This window comes from Moesziomyces antarcticus (genome assembly GCF_000747765.1).
Source record: "Moesziomyces antarcticus DNA, scaffold: scaffold_v10005, strain JCM 10317, whole genome shotgun sequence".
NCBI classification, from domain to species: domain Eukaryota; kingdom Fungi; phylum Basidiomycota; class Ustilaginomycetes; order Ustilaginales; family Ustilaginaceae; genus Moesziomyces; species Moesziomyces antarcticus.
The window spans coordinates 855,127-870,380 of record NW_014639005.1 but is presented as its reverse complement, the minus strand read 5'-3'; the positions used below and the strand labels follow the sequence as shown (position 1 = coordinate 870,380).

Sequence of the window (15,254 nt, the reverse complement as noted above, 5' to 3'; positions counted from 1 at the left end):
TGACAGGGGTGGCGACCTGCGAGTGGGAATTGCGTGTGATTGGAGGACGAGGCGAGCTGCTGAGGTGGCCGCACCCAAAATGCAAGCAGCCGGTTAGCGCGCTTCGACCATCCGGCTGAGTCGGCGCGCCGTCTCCATGTCATTCGCTCAATTTCCGGCGAATTTCCAGGATGTCAGACCGACATCTCCACATTTTGGCTCGACCTCGCCCCGGCTTTTTCAGCGTCGGATATAACCGACTTGGTCTTATCGGAATGCCGGCCGAGACAGTCAACCGGCGCACCGTCCTCCCATGTCGTGCCGACAAGAAGCATACGATGCCGGCCCAACTTGATGGCGGCACACACTTCCATGTTGGCCGAGTTGGATCGCATGACCTTGCCTGATCTGGTTCGCCTTGCCGTGCCGATTGGACGCCTCTATTTCGCCTTGCGACGCGGTCAAGCCGGCGACGATAGCAAAGCCACAACGACTGGGCCGGACCGGCGTGCGCAACCAGCGGTGAATTGGCTCCCCCACGCCCGGCTCGACGCTCCCCCACCTTGACGCGTCAGAGTGTGCCGCCAGGTATGGCCGGCCAACTCTTCTTCCCCGCACTGTGGAAGCGCCATCGTACGCTCCATTCCGCTCCGCTGTCACCCACTCCAACACCGCCGGCATGGTTCAGACTCAGACCACGCTAGCTTGCGCATCTATATTCTTGCGCTCAATAGCGTAGGCGACGTGTGGCAGCGATCATGGAGCCAAAGCGCATAGATGCGAAGCCCTAAAGCCGACGCCGACTTGGCCGTTCGCCAATCGCACACGTCGGCCCGCTTCGGCCCCGTTCGTGCAGAAGATCCGACGCTCCCACCTCGCTTCGTACAACGCTCGTCTCGGCTACACAGCATATCGCTCCCCCGCCTTCGTCTCTCCTCGGCCTGCTCGATACGGCAACGCAGTGCACCATGTGGCCCTGCCTCGTATCTGGTTCGTTCAGCATGCATCTCGCATCACCTGCCAGGCTACTTAAACCCAGCCTCGAGCAGCCTAGGATGTCGCCTATCCACTTTCTCCCTCGCATTCAAAGATCCTTCCTCTCATAACCATGGTCAGGCTGTCGAGCATCGTGTCTACACTGGCCGCTGCCGGCGCCATCGGCGTAGCCTCCCTCGGTGCTGTGCATGCATTGCCCGGCGCCGTGTCGAGCACCGCACCGCTGCGTATCGACGAGCTGCTCGAGGCGCGAGAAAGCGCTAATGCGAGCGACTTTCTCTCGACGCTGTCGACGGGCCAGCGCCACGTGTTCGACGTGTCGCTCAACATGCTCGACGCCAACTTTCAGCCGCCGTACATCTTTGGCTCTTCGCGCTACACCGCTTACTATGCCGTGGCGCTTCTGGCTCGCAACGCGCCCGGAGATGTGGCGCTGGCCAAGCACCTCATCCACAACGCCATTGCTGCGCAGTGGACCAATGCCTCCGACATCTGGTACGGCGCCTTCCTCGACCCCAACCAGCCTGCCCCCGGTGCGCTCAACGCGCCCAAGATCTACGGCTCGTACGATGCCAACTCCAACCTGTTTGTGGCGACCGCATTCATGCTCGCCCTCGACGAGTTTGGCCACTTGCTCGACGCCGACACCAAGGCTGCTGTGATCGAGTCGGGCTACCGAGCCGTGGTCGGCGATACCTACCGTGTGTTCGGTGTGGATAGCGACAACCTCACGCCTGCCTACTCGAACCCGTGGCTGATGCGCTGCATGACCATGTCGTACTACGGCCACCTCAAGGGTGACGCCAACATGACGTCGCATGCAGAGCACTACGCCGGCGAATTCTACAGCCTCTTTGACATGTACGACACGCTGCCCGAGTTCAACTCGGCCACCTACACGGGTGTCTCGCTCTGGGCTCTAAGTCTGGCCGGCTACCTGCCTTCCAACACCACCATGGCCAAGAGAGCGGGTGAAACGATCGCCAAGATCTGGGACAAGACCGCACAGCTTTGGCAGCCCGATCTGCAGAGCCTGGGTGGATCGTGGGACCGCACGTATGGATTTGGTCTTTCGGACTATGTCAGCCTCATCGGATTCTACGTTGGTGCGTTCAACGATGGAAGCGCCAAGAGCTGGCCGGTACCGTGGAAGCTTTCTGGATCTCCGCATGTCTCCGATGCGGCATTTGCACCGCTCATGGCGATCACGAGTCGATTCCACGACCCGCACGTTTCGAAGCAGGCGCGCGAGCTGCTCAAGCCCTGCACCGACGACTCCAAGGTGGGCAGGCTGGTTCGGTCCAATGCGTGGTCGCCACCGTTCGATGCGGATGTGCACCAGTACGGTCCGCGCAACTACACCGCCTGGATCGGACGCAACGTTTCCGCGGGCGGCACCGAGATCGACGAGGCCACCATCGGGGGGCCAGCCAAGAATCCGACTGCCTTTACCCCAGCCGTGCTGCTCTGGTCCACGCCCGACACGCACGGCCTGCACTATGCACAGCCAAAGACATCCTGGCTTTCGCTCTACCCAACCACCCAGACCATCTCGGCCACGGCGTCCGAGTCGAACATCACCATCCGCTTCCCGCCCTCGCGCGCCTTCGGCGCCAACTACACCGCCCCGTCCCAGATGACGCTGATGATCGGCACGTCGCCGCTCAACAACCTGCCTTCCGACCTGCTGCTGCACTCGAATGCGACGGGCGCCGTGCCCGGCATCCAGCTCGAGCTGAGCGGCAACGTGGCTGCAGGCTCGGTCAACCGCTCCCTCACCTACGACTCGTCCAAGAACGTCAACGGCTTCTACTACTACAACCTCACGTTTGCGCTGGGCTCGCTGCCCAAGACGCAAGTGCCCGAGCTTGTCATCGCGTACAAGATTGCTTAGCTTGCATCATGGAAGGAAAATGCAATGGATCGTTGTTGTGTGGCATCCGCGCGCTTGGTGAGAGAGCAGGCACGAAGATGGAAGCGTCGAAAGTAACAAAGACGCCTCTCGACGCGACGCGTGTGTTTGACTGCGCTTTCGAGCCTAAAATCGACTGAGCGCGTAGAGAGCAGCGAAGAAGCGGGAAGTTGGATTCCTCCTCCACCTTCCGCACCTTTCACAACGTCCATCACCACGCTCATCCTCCTAACGCACACACGCATACAATGGCATTCAACGAGCAGCCATCCAACCCTGCTGCTGCCGAGGCGGATGCTTCCACCGGCGCCGGTGACGCAGCCAACGCACGCCAGCTCATCGACGAGTCGCGCCGTCACTTTGCACTCAAGGAGTATGCGCAAGCCATCGACAAGGTGGCCCAGGCGCTCGAGCAGCTCTCGTCGCACCACGCCGAGGATGCAGACGAGCTTGCACCCGTGCTCCATCTGTACGGCCGCAGCCTGCTCGAAAACTTTATCATCAACTCGGCCGCACTCGGAGGCGGAGGTGGATCGGCACCACTTCCCTCTCCCTCTGCACCGACGAAGAGCGCTGCGGTCGAATCGGCGCCTGCTGCAGGAGGTTCGTCGAAGCCATCCACCTCGAATGCTGCCTCCTCCTCCTCCGCCTCGGCGACAGCGGATCCTCGCTTCAGTTTCAGTGGGGATGCCGAGGACGACGACGAGGATGACGAAGGTGCAGCAGCTGCGGGCGCCAACGAGGACGACGACGACGACGATCTTCAGGTGGCGTTTTCGGTGCTGGATCTGGCGCGCGTGATCTACGAGCGCATCCTGACGGCCGACAAGCCGGAGCTGACCACGCTCGAGGCGCAGCAGTGGGGCAAGACGCGCATCCAGGCTGAGCTCGCCGAGGTGCTCAACCACCTCGGCGACGTCGGGCTCGAGGCCGAGAACTTTGCACAGGCTTCGGCGGACTATGAGGCGAGCCTGCAGATGCTCGAGCCGCTGCTGCGCGCGCATTCGCGCCGTCTCGCCGACGCCCATCTGCGTCTCGGCCTGGCGCTTGAATTCCACCCGGACATCGACCAGCGCAAGCGTGCCAAGCAGCACGTCCAGTCCGCCTCGCAGGTCCTCGCCAGCCGCATTGCCGCCATCCAAGCTCGCATCGACAACCCCTCCTCTGCAGATGCCAAAGAGGAGGAGGGTAAGGAGCGCGATGACTTGGTCGAGTTGGACGCGGCGGCGCTCAAGACCGAGCTCGAGGACGTCAGCGGGATGAAGCGCGAGATCGACACCAAGCTCGACGAGTACGACACCGAGGACGGCCAGGCGCAGCTGAGTGGGCAGCCTGACCTAGCTGGCGTGCTTGGTCTGCCTGCCGAAGCTACAGCAGCGGCGGGAATGACGACCAAGGACGCGTTGCAGCAGGCGATCAAAGACGCCTTCCTCGGCGCATCCGCCGACGACAACGACGTCAACCCATTCACGGGCGCCAAGACCGCCGCCTCGGATGCACCCGTCAACAACCTCAGCAGCATGGTCAAGCGCAAGAAGAAGGACGACTCACAAGAGGCTGACAAGAAACAACGTACCGAGCCGTAGCCAGCGCACGTTTAGCCGGCAAAAAAATAGCATTGTTCATCTTACTGTCTAGAGACCGGGGCGAAGGTGGGGAGTCCAAAAGGACCAAGTACCGTTGGTCGAAGCGCGCGTGTGTGGTGGAACGCCCAGGATGCGAGCGACCAGATTGTGCACCTGCACGTTTTCAAACGCCTCCATGTTGGCCTTCCCCGCCTGGCCGTGGGGAGAGAAGGAGGGGCCGGTAGCGGTAAAGATGGCGTGCATGTCGGGGTGCGTATTATCGTACCCGTGGTTGCCTCTTGGCGCATAGGTTCCGTTTGCAAACGTCGCGAACTCGGCATGATCCGTGATCGACCATCCTGGCCAGGGGACCATCCAGAGTGGAGCCAGCCTATCTCGCACCGTGGGTGAGTTCAAATGCCATCGTTCCGGCAACTCTTGCCGCCAGAATACATCGTACCCCTTAGCATCCTTCTTTAGCTGCGTATAGGCGAGCTGTGCCATTCGGTCCTGTTCGAGCTGTGAGCCGCGGAATCGCAAGCCGGCGAGGGGCCATGCATCGCGAGTTTGGAGCGACGCAAGCACCTCGGCACCCAACACTTGGTCGAGAAACACCAGCCGTGCATTGCTCGTCGTCGTCATGCCGTGGTCACTCACCACCACTACATCCACCACCCCACCGAGATTACGCGCATGTACCAGCTCGGTATGCAATTCCCCCACGAATGCATCGACTGCCCGCACCGCCTGCAGGGCTTGTGTGCTGTTGGGTCCAAACCGATGCGCTGCCTGGTCGATATCCGGCACATAGGCACAGATCAAGCTCGGTCGATCCTGCACATTGTCCATGTCGATCCAGTCCAGCACCGCCCGTTTCCGCCCTTGTAGATCCCACTCTGGCCCGCTTTCGTACTTTTGAAAGTACCTCGGTCTTACCCCGGCAGCAGTGACGGGTGGACCGGGCCACATGAGGACAGCTGCCGACAAGCCCGCGCGCTGCACAGTGGCCCAGATCGGTTCGCCGAGCCACCATGAGCCAGACCACGACCGGTGCGGGTCGGTGTAGTAGAACTGCGCGTGGGTGGTGCCGAGCGTAAAGTCGTTGGCAACGATCCCGTGGGATGAGGCGTACAGACCCGTGAGCAGCGCCCAGTGGTTCGGAAAGGTCAGCGTCGGAAAGACCGGCTGCATGTACTCGGCTCGTCGTCCGTGTGGCTGCATCGAAAGCGATTGGATGTGCGGAGCATGCCCAGAGTCGAGGTAGACAGGCTTGGCGCCGTCCAGCGAGATGAGGATCACCGTGCGCCGGAACGTGTGTGTGCCGTTGGACAGCGTCGCGTTCGGCCACAGCGATGTCGCGCCGTCGTCAGCAGCCGAGTGCAGACCAAGCAGCGAGAGCACCAAGACGCCGAGTACCACCACAACAGTCAGGAAGAGACCGAGCGTGGTGTAGCGCGGCCGTGGTTTGCGTGCGTGACTCGCTGGGGCGCGCGGCAGAAGCGGTGTGCTTGCAGTGGCCTCCGGAGCATCGGTGCTGTCGGCATGGGCGGAGTCGCGGCGTGTGTTGCTTTCAGCGTTGGCCTCCATGGCCGAGTCCAGCAGCCGCGTCCAAGACTGAGCAGCGTTCGTCTAGAGCTGTCTCTATCGTGTCACGCCGGGGATCATGGTCGTTTGACGTTCAGGGACACGGTTGTGTTGGTGCGAGTTGTTGGCTCGTTCGAGGTGGATTTTTTGACAATGTTACGCCGAACGGCATCGTCAATGTTACGCCGGCCGCACATCGTAAAAACTCGCGTGGTGGGTAGTCAATCCACCACGTAATCCAGAGGTTCTGGATTAATTTCCTGCAATCCACACACCATACACAAGCTGTGGTTTGGCATCAATACACAGGTAGGTTTGGCATCAATACACAGGTAGGTTTGGCATCAATACACAGGTAAGCTGTGGTTGAGCGGTGTATTAGCATGATTGTAACACAGAAGCTGTGATTGACCTGTGGATAGGCATTAATACACAGGTTAGGTCTGTGGTTGAGCTGTGTATTAACACCATCTAATCCAGAACCTGTGTCTAACCGGTGCATTGACCATCAACACAGAAGCTGTGACAACGTCCAAACCACAGCTTAACCAGAGCACAAAATGCGCACCACACCTACCTAACCCGCATAGAGCAACTTGCATCTGGTCGACCTCAAGTTGCTTCTACCCTCATACCTGTAAGTAATCACGGTGGTAGTCAGCTAGGGTAGTCAGTCGGTAGTCACGTAGAGTAGTCATAATTACATAAGCACGCATAAGCAGACCCACGTAGAAGCACATGCAATGCAGCAGTCTGAGTGAGTCTCGAGTAAGTGAGTGAGTGAGTGAGTGAGTGAGTGAGTGAGTGCGGGAGTGAGTGAGTGAGTGCGGGAAGATTGAGATGAGGGTTACATAAGCATGTGTCAGAGAGTGTTGGAGGAAGAGGTGGGTGGAAAAGCAGTTTAACATTTTGTTGCTCGGATCAAGGTCACGTGACCGTCTGTGTCAATTAACCCACAACCTGTAAGTGTGGGCTGCGTTGGGTCGTGCATTGGATTTCAGTCACAGGTTCTGTGTTGGCCTGTGCATTAACCACACACCACGAGAGTTTTTCGGATGTGCCGTGCCGGCAATCCAATTCGCATTTTTTGGCGCTTTCACACGGACCAACGGCCGGCGGTTGAAGGAGAAGGGACCGTGTTGGAGCAGTCCGCCCAAGGCCATGTTGCACAAGCACACAGACCATGCACCCCGCCTGTCGAACACGGCACCCCCTCGTACAAGCCGCACCACTCCACACCTTTCCGGGCTACCACCATCTGCCCACCCCCTGCCATCCGCCCAGCCATCTCCATCTCTCACCACAGTTACTTGGGCACACAACACTACCTCCGCCATGTCGTCCAGCACCACCGCTGCGCCCGGTTCCGGGTTCTGCGTACACTGCACCTCGGGCTCGCGTATCCCCGGCGAGCCCAAGGGCAAGATCGAGTCGCTCCACGGCTTCAACACCTACGTCGCCACGCCTGCGAGCCCCTCGGCCGACTCGGCTACAAAGGCGATCATCTACTTTTACGACGCATTCGGCCTCAACCTCGTCAACAACAAGATCATCCCCGACCTGCTCGCCGATGCCACCGGCCTCACCGTCTATGTCCCCGATGTAAGCTCCTCACCATTTCCTTATTGAACACGCGTCTGGATTTGCTTTGCTGACCGATCTCTGGCGACACCCACAGATGTTCAAGGGAGGAGGTTTTAGCGAGGCAGCGCTGCTGCCTCGCTCGACACCCATGACCGCACAGAGTGCGCGCTCCTTGGGCATCGTGCAGAAGCTCAAGACCGTCGCCGCCTTTGCGACGACTACGCCATTCTTCGTGCGCCACTTCCCCGCCACCAAGATCGGTCCCATGAAAAAGTGGGTCGACGAACTCAAGGCCTCCAAGGGCTACACGCGTCTTGGCGGCACCGGCTTTTGCTACGGCGGCAAACTCGTCATCGCACTCAATGCTACCGGTCACATTGACGTCAGCGTTGCCAACCACCCCTCAATGATCACCAAGGGCGACATCGCAGCGATCAAAAACCCGATCCTGTTCAACGTCGCCGAGTACGATCCGATCTTTTCAGAGGCCTACGCCAAACAGGTCGAGCAGGACTGGGCAAAGAGGCAGGATGCGCCACTGCACAAGTTCGAATACTACCCCAACACTGTCCATGGCTTTGCGTCCAGGCCGGATCTGGCGGACAAGCAGGTCAAGGATGCGTTTGAAAAGGCTTTCGAGAGAAGCGTCGAGTTTTGGAAGTCCAAATTGTAGCCCGACATCAACCGGTCTTGTACGTAGCCGCTACCCGAATGCAATTGATGCAGAGTCGGATGTCGTGCGGGCAATTGTTCACCGTTGCCGATATGAATGATGCATACAGCGTCCACATGTGCATGGTGGGGATCAACAACCGCAACAAACTTTGCCCGCCAGGCATCAAGCTTGAACTCAGCATCAACTGGCCGGCATAGTCACTTGCCAATACCGGCCCGAACAATGTCCGGTTGAAGTTTAATCGTGGAAGCTCTGAACAGTCACGATAAGCTTTGGCCCCACACTCTGTGCTGGTTGGCGAGCAGCACGATTGTGCCAGGTTGCTGCTCGTGGCTTGCCGGTGACCTTGCCGGGCTTGCTCATACGCCCGAGAGTGTCGCAGGCGATCCAAACGCGATGCAAAAACGCCGTGCGAGAATCATTCTTCAAAGCCTTGCCGGTTGAGTTCTGCAGGCCAGGTGGTCCCAATCCCTTCCTCGTCGTCCAGAAGGCGTGCTCAATCGCTTCTACTGGTAAGCTCAACCTTCGCTTCTTTATCTCAGGTGCACGGTTAGCTTTCGCATGCCATGCTCTTATTCCCTTAGAACCCCGTACAACTTTGAGCATGTTGTTGACATTCGCACACTTTCTTGCTTTCGGCTCATTTTGATGAAGACACCTCCTCGACGAGTGAAAGCCTTTGTATGCAGCATGTAGGCACATCATCCCGCCACCCGTCTACGCGAAACAGAGTTGCTCATGCTTGGCAGGTGCAGAGTAACCAGATTTGTTCACCTCGGACAGATCGGGCCGTTAGAGTACAACTCGCACTAAACTTACAAGGCGCACATGGCCTTTCCGATCGTGAAGAGCTTCGCCGATGACCGACTGACTCAGAATACTTGCACCTTCCCTCGTGTCTGCATGTGACGTTGCATGTGACGTTGAACAAACAAGACCGATTTAGCCGATACAGTATCACGATGCGGTGAGAGACTCGGGAAGCAAAGGGAGCGATGCATGCAGACGCCATCGTCTGCAAGCAGATCCAGCGGCCATTTGCCGTCTTTGTGAGGTGAATCCAGATGCTGCACATATACATGCATGGTAGAATGCTCGGCCGCGCACCGCTGACCGCTACGGGGACCTCGTCGAGACGTGCCTTGGCTTTGCGTGCTTGATGAGCTTGCCGAATCCTAATGAAGACCGACACGCTCCAGTTCGGCAGCTATGATACGCAAAAGAAGTGCCACCCAGACCAGACTAACCATAGAAAGAGGACAGAGAGGTATAGCGAGCACTGCAAGCGATCGAAATCTGCACTGCCAAGTACGCACGGACATGGTGCTCGGCATACCCACGCGGTCCGGAATGAAGACTGTGCTAACGGCATCCGAGAGCTTGCCGTACTGTATTAGACAACTGCCTTCCCGCTAACCATGATGTCATGCATGTGCATGATACTGTGGGCAGTATCATAGCCTTTGCCCCACAACCAATCAAACGCGATCAAGACGCGGCGTGGCGATGTTTGCCTGCATCGACTCTTCGCCGCGGTACCGATCTCTGCCCGAGCCGTGCCGCTTCTATCAATGCGGGACGCCGCAACTTGCGACATGAGGAAAAAGATCGGTGCCATCTCCGAACCAGCGAGATAGGTACTGATCAGGACAGTCGTCTGACCTTACGCTTTTGCTTGAGTAGCTTGAGTAGGAGGATATAAGAAGCGCCTTGCTCGAGTTCAAATGTGCCATCTTTTCACCATCCCCACTGCCCCGCTTATCGCTCCAGTCCGTGTCTCCACACCATGAAGATCTTCTTCCCTCTCTGCGCTCTTGTTGTCTTCGCTGTGACGTGGGTCGAGGCTGTCTTCCCACCCATGCCCGATAGTGTGGCTAGCGGTGGCGAGGAGATCCGCGCTTTGTGGGAGGCTGCAAGCCAAGGCACGTTCATGAATGTCCTTCCCCCTAACATGGCCGGCATCCAGAACGAGTGGACCAACTTTCTCAGCACCGAAGGCGAAGACATTATCAACAGATACTACAAGTAGGTGTTCTTTGTATCACAACACTACTGCCTTCGGCCATTCGCTGACCTTTGAACCTTGTCCGACGCTGAAACGGCTACAGGGAGACGTTCCGGGACAAGATGTAAGTACGAAGGTCTTCATGATCGTCAAACTGTTTCGCCTCAAACCACTCTTTGACTGAAATTTTGTGTGCTTATGGTCCCAGCTTCGCCGCAAAATTCCACGGACACGGCAAGTTCGTCAAGATGGCCAACTTTGCACTGACCAAGCCGTACCAGTATCATCCGAACACCGATGCATACAAGCCCCAGGTGGCCGCGCTTCTCATCGAGACGTTTGCGAGCAGACCCACTCCCGCCAGGAAGGTGCAGTGGGCCAAGGATCTCCGCCTCGGACGACCTGGAACCGGCAGCACCTAGCGATCTTTGAGGCCTGCGTCTGGCAGTTCTAGTCTACCCCTCAAGAGCTCGATCGAGCCACGTTGGTCCACCTTTCATTAGCTCATTCGAGTCAGACTCGTGGGAGCTGTGCCTTTTTAGGTTCAATTTGAATCTCGTACAGTCACCACAAGCAGTCTGTTGCTGAACCACCGCGTGCGCCTGAGCGAGACCTGGGTCTATTAATGTATGACCTAGCTAGGCTGGCCTTGACGATTTGCCACAACCATTGTTCCTGCTAAGAGTTGGCGGTGAGGGTGATTGCGACCGCAAACGAGGCTGTTCATCTCAGTCGGTAGCGATGGAAGTCCCACAAATGCAAGCGAACACTCGCATGATCGGGTGGAACGATGCATGCAATTAGACAAGGATATTGTTGAAAGCCCCGCGGGGATGGAGATGAGAGGGCGGTAATTGCCTGCGGGACTACAGCATCTTCTCGCATTGGCATGTGTGTGTGAGCGGTCGGCTTGTTTGGCAGCTGATTGTTGTGACACACGGCAGTTGCCGTATTGAACAGCTGGATGTTGGCCGCCACGGCAACAGCTGTGCAGCGCAATGAGGAGGATCGAACTGCAACCGATCTCTGGTCGTGCTGTGCTCCGGAGAAACAGCCGTCTTCGAGGTTGTGAAAGACTCCGCTCATCCGTCGGAACACAATGGACGCTGCGGCACAATGAACACGCTGAACCACGGTCATATCCGACCCGGGGGCTGTGCCGTGGTCAGGTCCGTTGTCGGACCGAGCACTTCCAGCTGGAGGAAAGGATATAAAAAAGCGCACCTTTAGAGCCGGACTGAGTCGATTATCCATCCTTCCCATTGACCTTCCTTTCTGCATCGCAACGCTGAGCACCATGAAAGTTTTTGCCGCCCTGTATACCTTTGCTGTTCTCGCCGTGGTAGGCGTGAGCGCTGCGTTCCCGCCCATGCCTGAAAACGTAGCAAACGGTGGCGAGGCCCTTCGCACCCTGTGGGCAGCCGCAAGTCAAGGAACATTCATGAATGTGCTCACCCACAACATGCGCAGCATCCAGGGCCCCTGGACGGAATTCCTCACCACTGAAGGCGAACAAATCGTCAACAACTACTACCGGTACGTCCATCTCTCCACCACCTCTTCCGATGGCACATCGCTCACCTCTGTCGCCTGCCGCCACTATTTCATGTTTTCAGAGAGGCTTTCCGAGAGAAGCAGTAAGTGGATAATCGCTACAGCCCTCGCCGTGATCGAGCTTGCACTGAAGCGCTTGTCTTGATGCCGGTCATTGTAGCAACGCGGCAGTTTTGCACGGACACAGCAAGTTCGTCAGGATGGCCAAGTTCGACATCACCGAGCCGTACAGATTTCAGCCCAATAGCGATGCTTACAAGTCCAAGGTGGCCGCTACCCTCATCAGCACGTTTGCGGACAGGCTCGCCGCCGCCAGAGAGGCGCAGTTGGCCAAGGACATTCATCGTCCTCCATCTTTCAGCAACTAGCCACTCTTCGAGCTCCACCTACAGTAGCTCCACCTAGCCTCTCGAGGGCTTGACTGCGCTGGTATTCCGCATGAGCTCGATCGAGCCAAAACTTTGTTAGCTTCGACTCGAGCCGGCTTGTTCTCAGTTTGTTACCGTCCACGTTCAAGCTCCCCTTTCACATAACGCCGTTGTGCCTCACAAGCAATAGGCTTGCTCCTCTTCATCTGTCCGAGGGTTGCGCCAGCGTTCAGTCGACAGGGAGGTCATCGGTCTGCGACGTGCCACCTCATGAGATGGCTCGAACGAGGGCAAACAGCCCTCGATTTCGGGGCTTAGCTCTATTCAAAGCCACAAGGCAGTTCATGTCGGACGGAATCCGGACCTGCCGGGCGTGATGCACGAGACCATCCACTTCCGACGGTCAAATTTTGAGGTCACAGCTCCCCTGACTGCTGCTAACCGGTGTGGCTGGGACGGTTGCCATGGCGCTCACTCAAAAATGAGAGGAGCCCATACCGGCGCATGAATCTGATCTCTTCTTGTCGCGGCGTCTCCCATCCGAGTTCCATTTTAGGGTCAGCATCAAGCTCATCGCGCTACTTCCGTAACGTTTTCACCGAAAGATGTGGAGCTTGCCACTTTGTCCAGGACCCTAGGCCTAGACTTTGAATACCATCGCCCGTCCCTCCTGACTTGGCATCGAGTCTCTGGTCGGCTCTCGAATCATGCTGCTCCAGCGTTTCCTCGCTTTCGCAGCTGCACTGCCTCTCTTACAGGCAGGTTCAGATGTGGGGATGCGCGATATCTAGGGCTGTCTCCGAGGGCGAAGAGGCCGTGTGCGTACTTTGAAGGAAGGCACGTCAATGCCATGCCGGGCGAGTTCGGGGTTGCACAAGATAGCTGTGCTCGCTTTCCATCATCTCAAGTAGGCACACAACCTAATCCTTTGCATGTCAGCGTATCTCACTTCCCGGCTCGCCCCATTGTTCCTCCATTGACGTAAGTCTGGGCTTGGCGCCAGTCCTCACATCGGGATCTGCATTTCAAGCAGTTCCCTGCTCGATCGCAAAGGGGTGCGTCTACCTGGCACGGACGGGAATGGCAATCCTCTTCTCAAATCGTATTCTCTGCTTCGAAGTCCTGTTGCTGATGTCATCAGTCGCTACGCGTGATTGGCAGTCCAAGCCTGGGGAAAATGGCTACTCGACCTTACACATTCAGCCCTTGAGATGATTCGTCCGAGAAGACTGTTGTTGCTCAGCACATCGAGCGATATACGGAACAGCTGCCGCAGAAAATGTCTAATTGGAAAAGAAAGAGCGGGCTCGGGGTTGCAGCCTCGGTACGGCCGGCTCCGGCCGAGCCTAAAGGCCCCCGTCAGATGCGACGTCATAGCATCACCAACATCCCTTTTGATCGGATATGGTCTCGCGATCACGAAATGGCAGACGAATTGCAGGAGAGAGATGTACAGTATGAAAAGAGTTGCGTGAATAAGGTTCGCCTTCATGTGGGGCTGTCAAGGGTGGTCCCTAAGCGTCGGGCAAGGGTGGGCGTGCCCGTCAACCGCAAAGTCCCCGAGCCGCCAAACGATTCAGACATCGCGCGGCTCCGGAGTCAAGAGCCCGTCGCCGCTTCTCCGAAGGATATGAAGATCTGGACGGAGACTTCACATAGCGAGCCGGCTGACCAGCCGCGGCTCCTTATACGGTGTTTCAGGCACGCTTGCTCTTTGAAGCGAGAGAGGTCATGCGCCCTTCCACACCCAAGCTCGTCGAATACTATCCGTGACAGGACGTTGGATGTGGCGTAGGACAAGTCTGTGAAGCTTGAAAGAGATAAAAGGTCGGCCACTCAAGCTCGGAACTACCCATCCACCGCATTCACACACCGTCTTTTCTTTCAGATCGTACACCACCGTTTCTCATCTTGGCATCAACATGAAGGTCCTCCGAGCTCTTTGTGCTATCGCCTTCCTGGCGGTAGCGTTCGCCCTTCCTCCCATGCCTGACAGTGTGGTCAACGCTGAAGAGGCTATTCGCGACCTGTGGCGGCTAGCGCACGAAGGAGTGTTCATGAACACGCTGCCGTTCCAATACCGCGAACTTCAGGACAAGTGGGCCAACTTTCTCTACCACGAAGGCCCGGGTATCATTAACAGCTATTACGAGTAAGCTCAGCATCGTCCATCCAAATGCTACATGCAGCAATTGAACTCACCAATTCCACATTTACCCTGTGTACTCGCTCAGCAGTGCAAAGCTTCCATACTGGAGGTTGGTCTTCACCTCATCCCTGTCTCTTCCGTTCTTGGTCGAATGCTCACCTCTTGCCTCGTTTTGTGTCCTTGCAGCGCCGGTGGCCGCTGGCACGGACAGGAAAGGCGCGTATACGACGTATCAACTCTGCTTTCACTTGCGCTATACTGATGCTTGAGAATGTCTGGAATGGCTTTACAGGTTTTTGAGGATGGCCAGATTCTCGGACACAAGGACGTACTCTTACACGCCGAGATACGATCCCATGAAGCCAGAGGTGGCCGCACTCCTCGTTGAGAGATTCGCCGAGAGGATGCCCTCGTCCAAAGCCGATTGGGGAAAGGATCTCAGCCTTGCTCAGCCCGGCACGAGCCACTTTAACCCTCACTCTGCTGATCGCTGATGATCAAGAATGCATGTTGTGAGCGGCGAGCAGTGCCTTCGATCAAGAGGGTAACACGCACGTCAACACACGGTAGAGTCGGCAGTCTTGTGCTCCTCGCACACATCTCGCATGCTTGGCGATATGCTTTCGGACGACATCCGAAATTAACGAGCAATGTATCATACTCACATTCATGTCATCGCAGAGTAGATGCAGTGCAAAGCTTGGTCCCACATATTAAGCGCGAGTCTGACATGGTGCGATCGCGAGTTCAATTGATCAAGAGGACGTTTATTTGCTATGAACGAGCGTGTCGATCGTCGAAAGGAGAGCAGCTGCTGGTCTGCAATGCATGGTTGTTTGCTGTCTTTGCGTCTCGAAGCAGCACGTGTCTAGCTTGAAACGG

General features: G+C 57.3%; 7 protein-coding genes across 7 annotated transcripts; 6 read left to right on the top strand and 1 right to left on the bottom strand.

The window, feature by feature from the left end:
* Positions 1 to 1,087: 1,087 nt before the first annotated feature.
* PAN0_005d2780 (uncharacterized protein) lies at positions 1,088 to 2,869 on the top strand (the record flags this gene model as incomplete). Its single annotated transcript, XM_014802020.1, has 1 exon — positions 1,088 to 2,869. The coding sequence occupies one exon, from the start codon at positions 1,088 to 1,090 to the stop codon at positions 2,867 to 2,869; it is 1,782 nt and encodes a 593-aa protein (XP_014657506.1).
* Positions 2,870 to 3,135: 266 nt separating this feature from the next.
* PAN0_005d2779 (NASP family CENP-A chaperone) lies at positions 3,136 to 4,473 on the top strand (the record flags this gene model as incomplete). The annotated part of the gene is made up of 1 exon (XM_014802019.1): positions 3,136 to 4,473. One exon carries the CDS (start codon positions 3,136 to 3,138, stop codon positions 4,471 to 4,473), a length of 1,338 nt encoding a protein of 445 aa, XP_014657505.1.
* A 48-nt stretch (positions 4,474 to 4,521) lies between these two features.
* PAN0_005c2778 (phosphodiest-domain-containing protein) lies at positions 4,522 to 6,039 on the bottom strand (the record flags this gene model as incomplete). The annotated part of the gene is made up of 1 exon (XM_014802018.1): positions 4,522 to 6,039. The coding sequence occupies one exon, from the start codon at positions 6,037 to 6,039 to the stop codon at positions 4,522 to 4,524; it is 1,518 nt and encodes a 505-aa protein (XP_014657504.1).
* A 1,332-nt stretch (positions 6,040 to 7,371) lies between these two features.
* Positions 7,372 to 8,293, top strand: PAN0_005d2777 (alpha/beta-hydrolase; the record flags this gene model as incomplete). The annotated part of the gene is made up of 2 exons (XM_014802017.1): positions 7,372 to 7,638; positions 7,715 to 8,293. 2 exons carry the CDS (start codon positions 7,372 to 7,374, stop codon positions 8,291 to 8,293), a joined length of 846 nt encoding a protein of 281 aa, XP_014657503.1.
* A 1,789-nt stretch (positions 8,294 to 10,082) lies between these two features.
* PAN0_005d2776 (uncharacterized protein) lies at positions 10,083 to 10,723 on the top strand (the record flags this gene model as incomplete). Its single annotated transcript, XM_014802016.1, has 3 exons — positions 10,083 to 10,321; positions 10,405 to 10,425; positions 10,510 to 10,723. 3 exons carry the CDS (start codon positions 10,083 to 10,085, stop codon positions 10,721 to 10,723), a joined length of 474 nt encoding a protein of 157 aa, XP_014657502.1.
* An 875-nt stretch (positions 10,724 to 11,598) lies between these two features.
* Positions 11,599 to 12,223, top strand: PAN0_005d2775 (uncharacterized protein; the record flags this gene model as incomplete). Its single annotated transcript, XM_014802015.1, has 3 exons — positions 11,599 to 11,837; positions 11,918 to 11,938; positions 12,016 to 12,223. The coding sequence occupies 3 exons, from the start codon at positions 11,599 to 11,601 to the stop codon at positions 12,221 to 12,223; spliced, it is 468 nt and encodes a 155-aa protein (XP_014657501.1).
* A 1,922-nt stretch (positions 12,224 to 14,145) lies between these two features.
* On the top strand, positions 14,146 to 14,866 carry PAN0_005d2774 (uncharacterized protein; the record flags this gene model as incomplete). Its single annotated transcript, XM_014802014.1, has 3 exons — positions 14,146 to 14,375; positions 14,458 to 14,601; positions 14,665 to 14,866. 3 exons carry the CDS (start codon positions 14,146 to 14,148, stop codon positions 14,864 to 14,866), a joined length of 576 nt encoding a protein of 191 aa, XP_014657500.1.
* Positions 14,867 to 15,254: the final 388 nt, after the last annotated feature.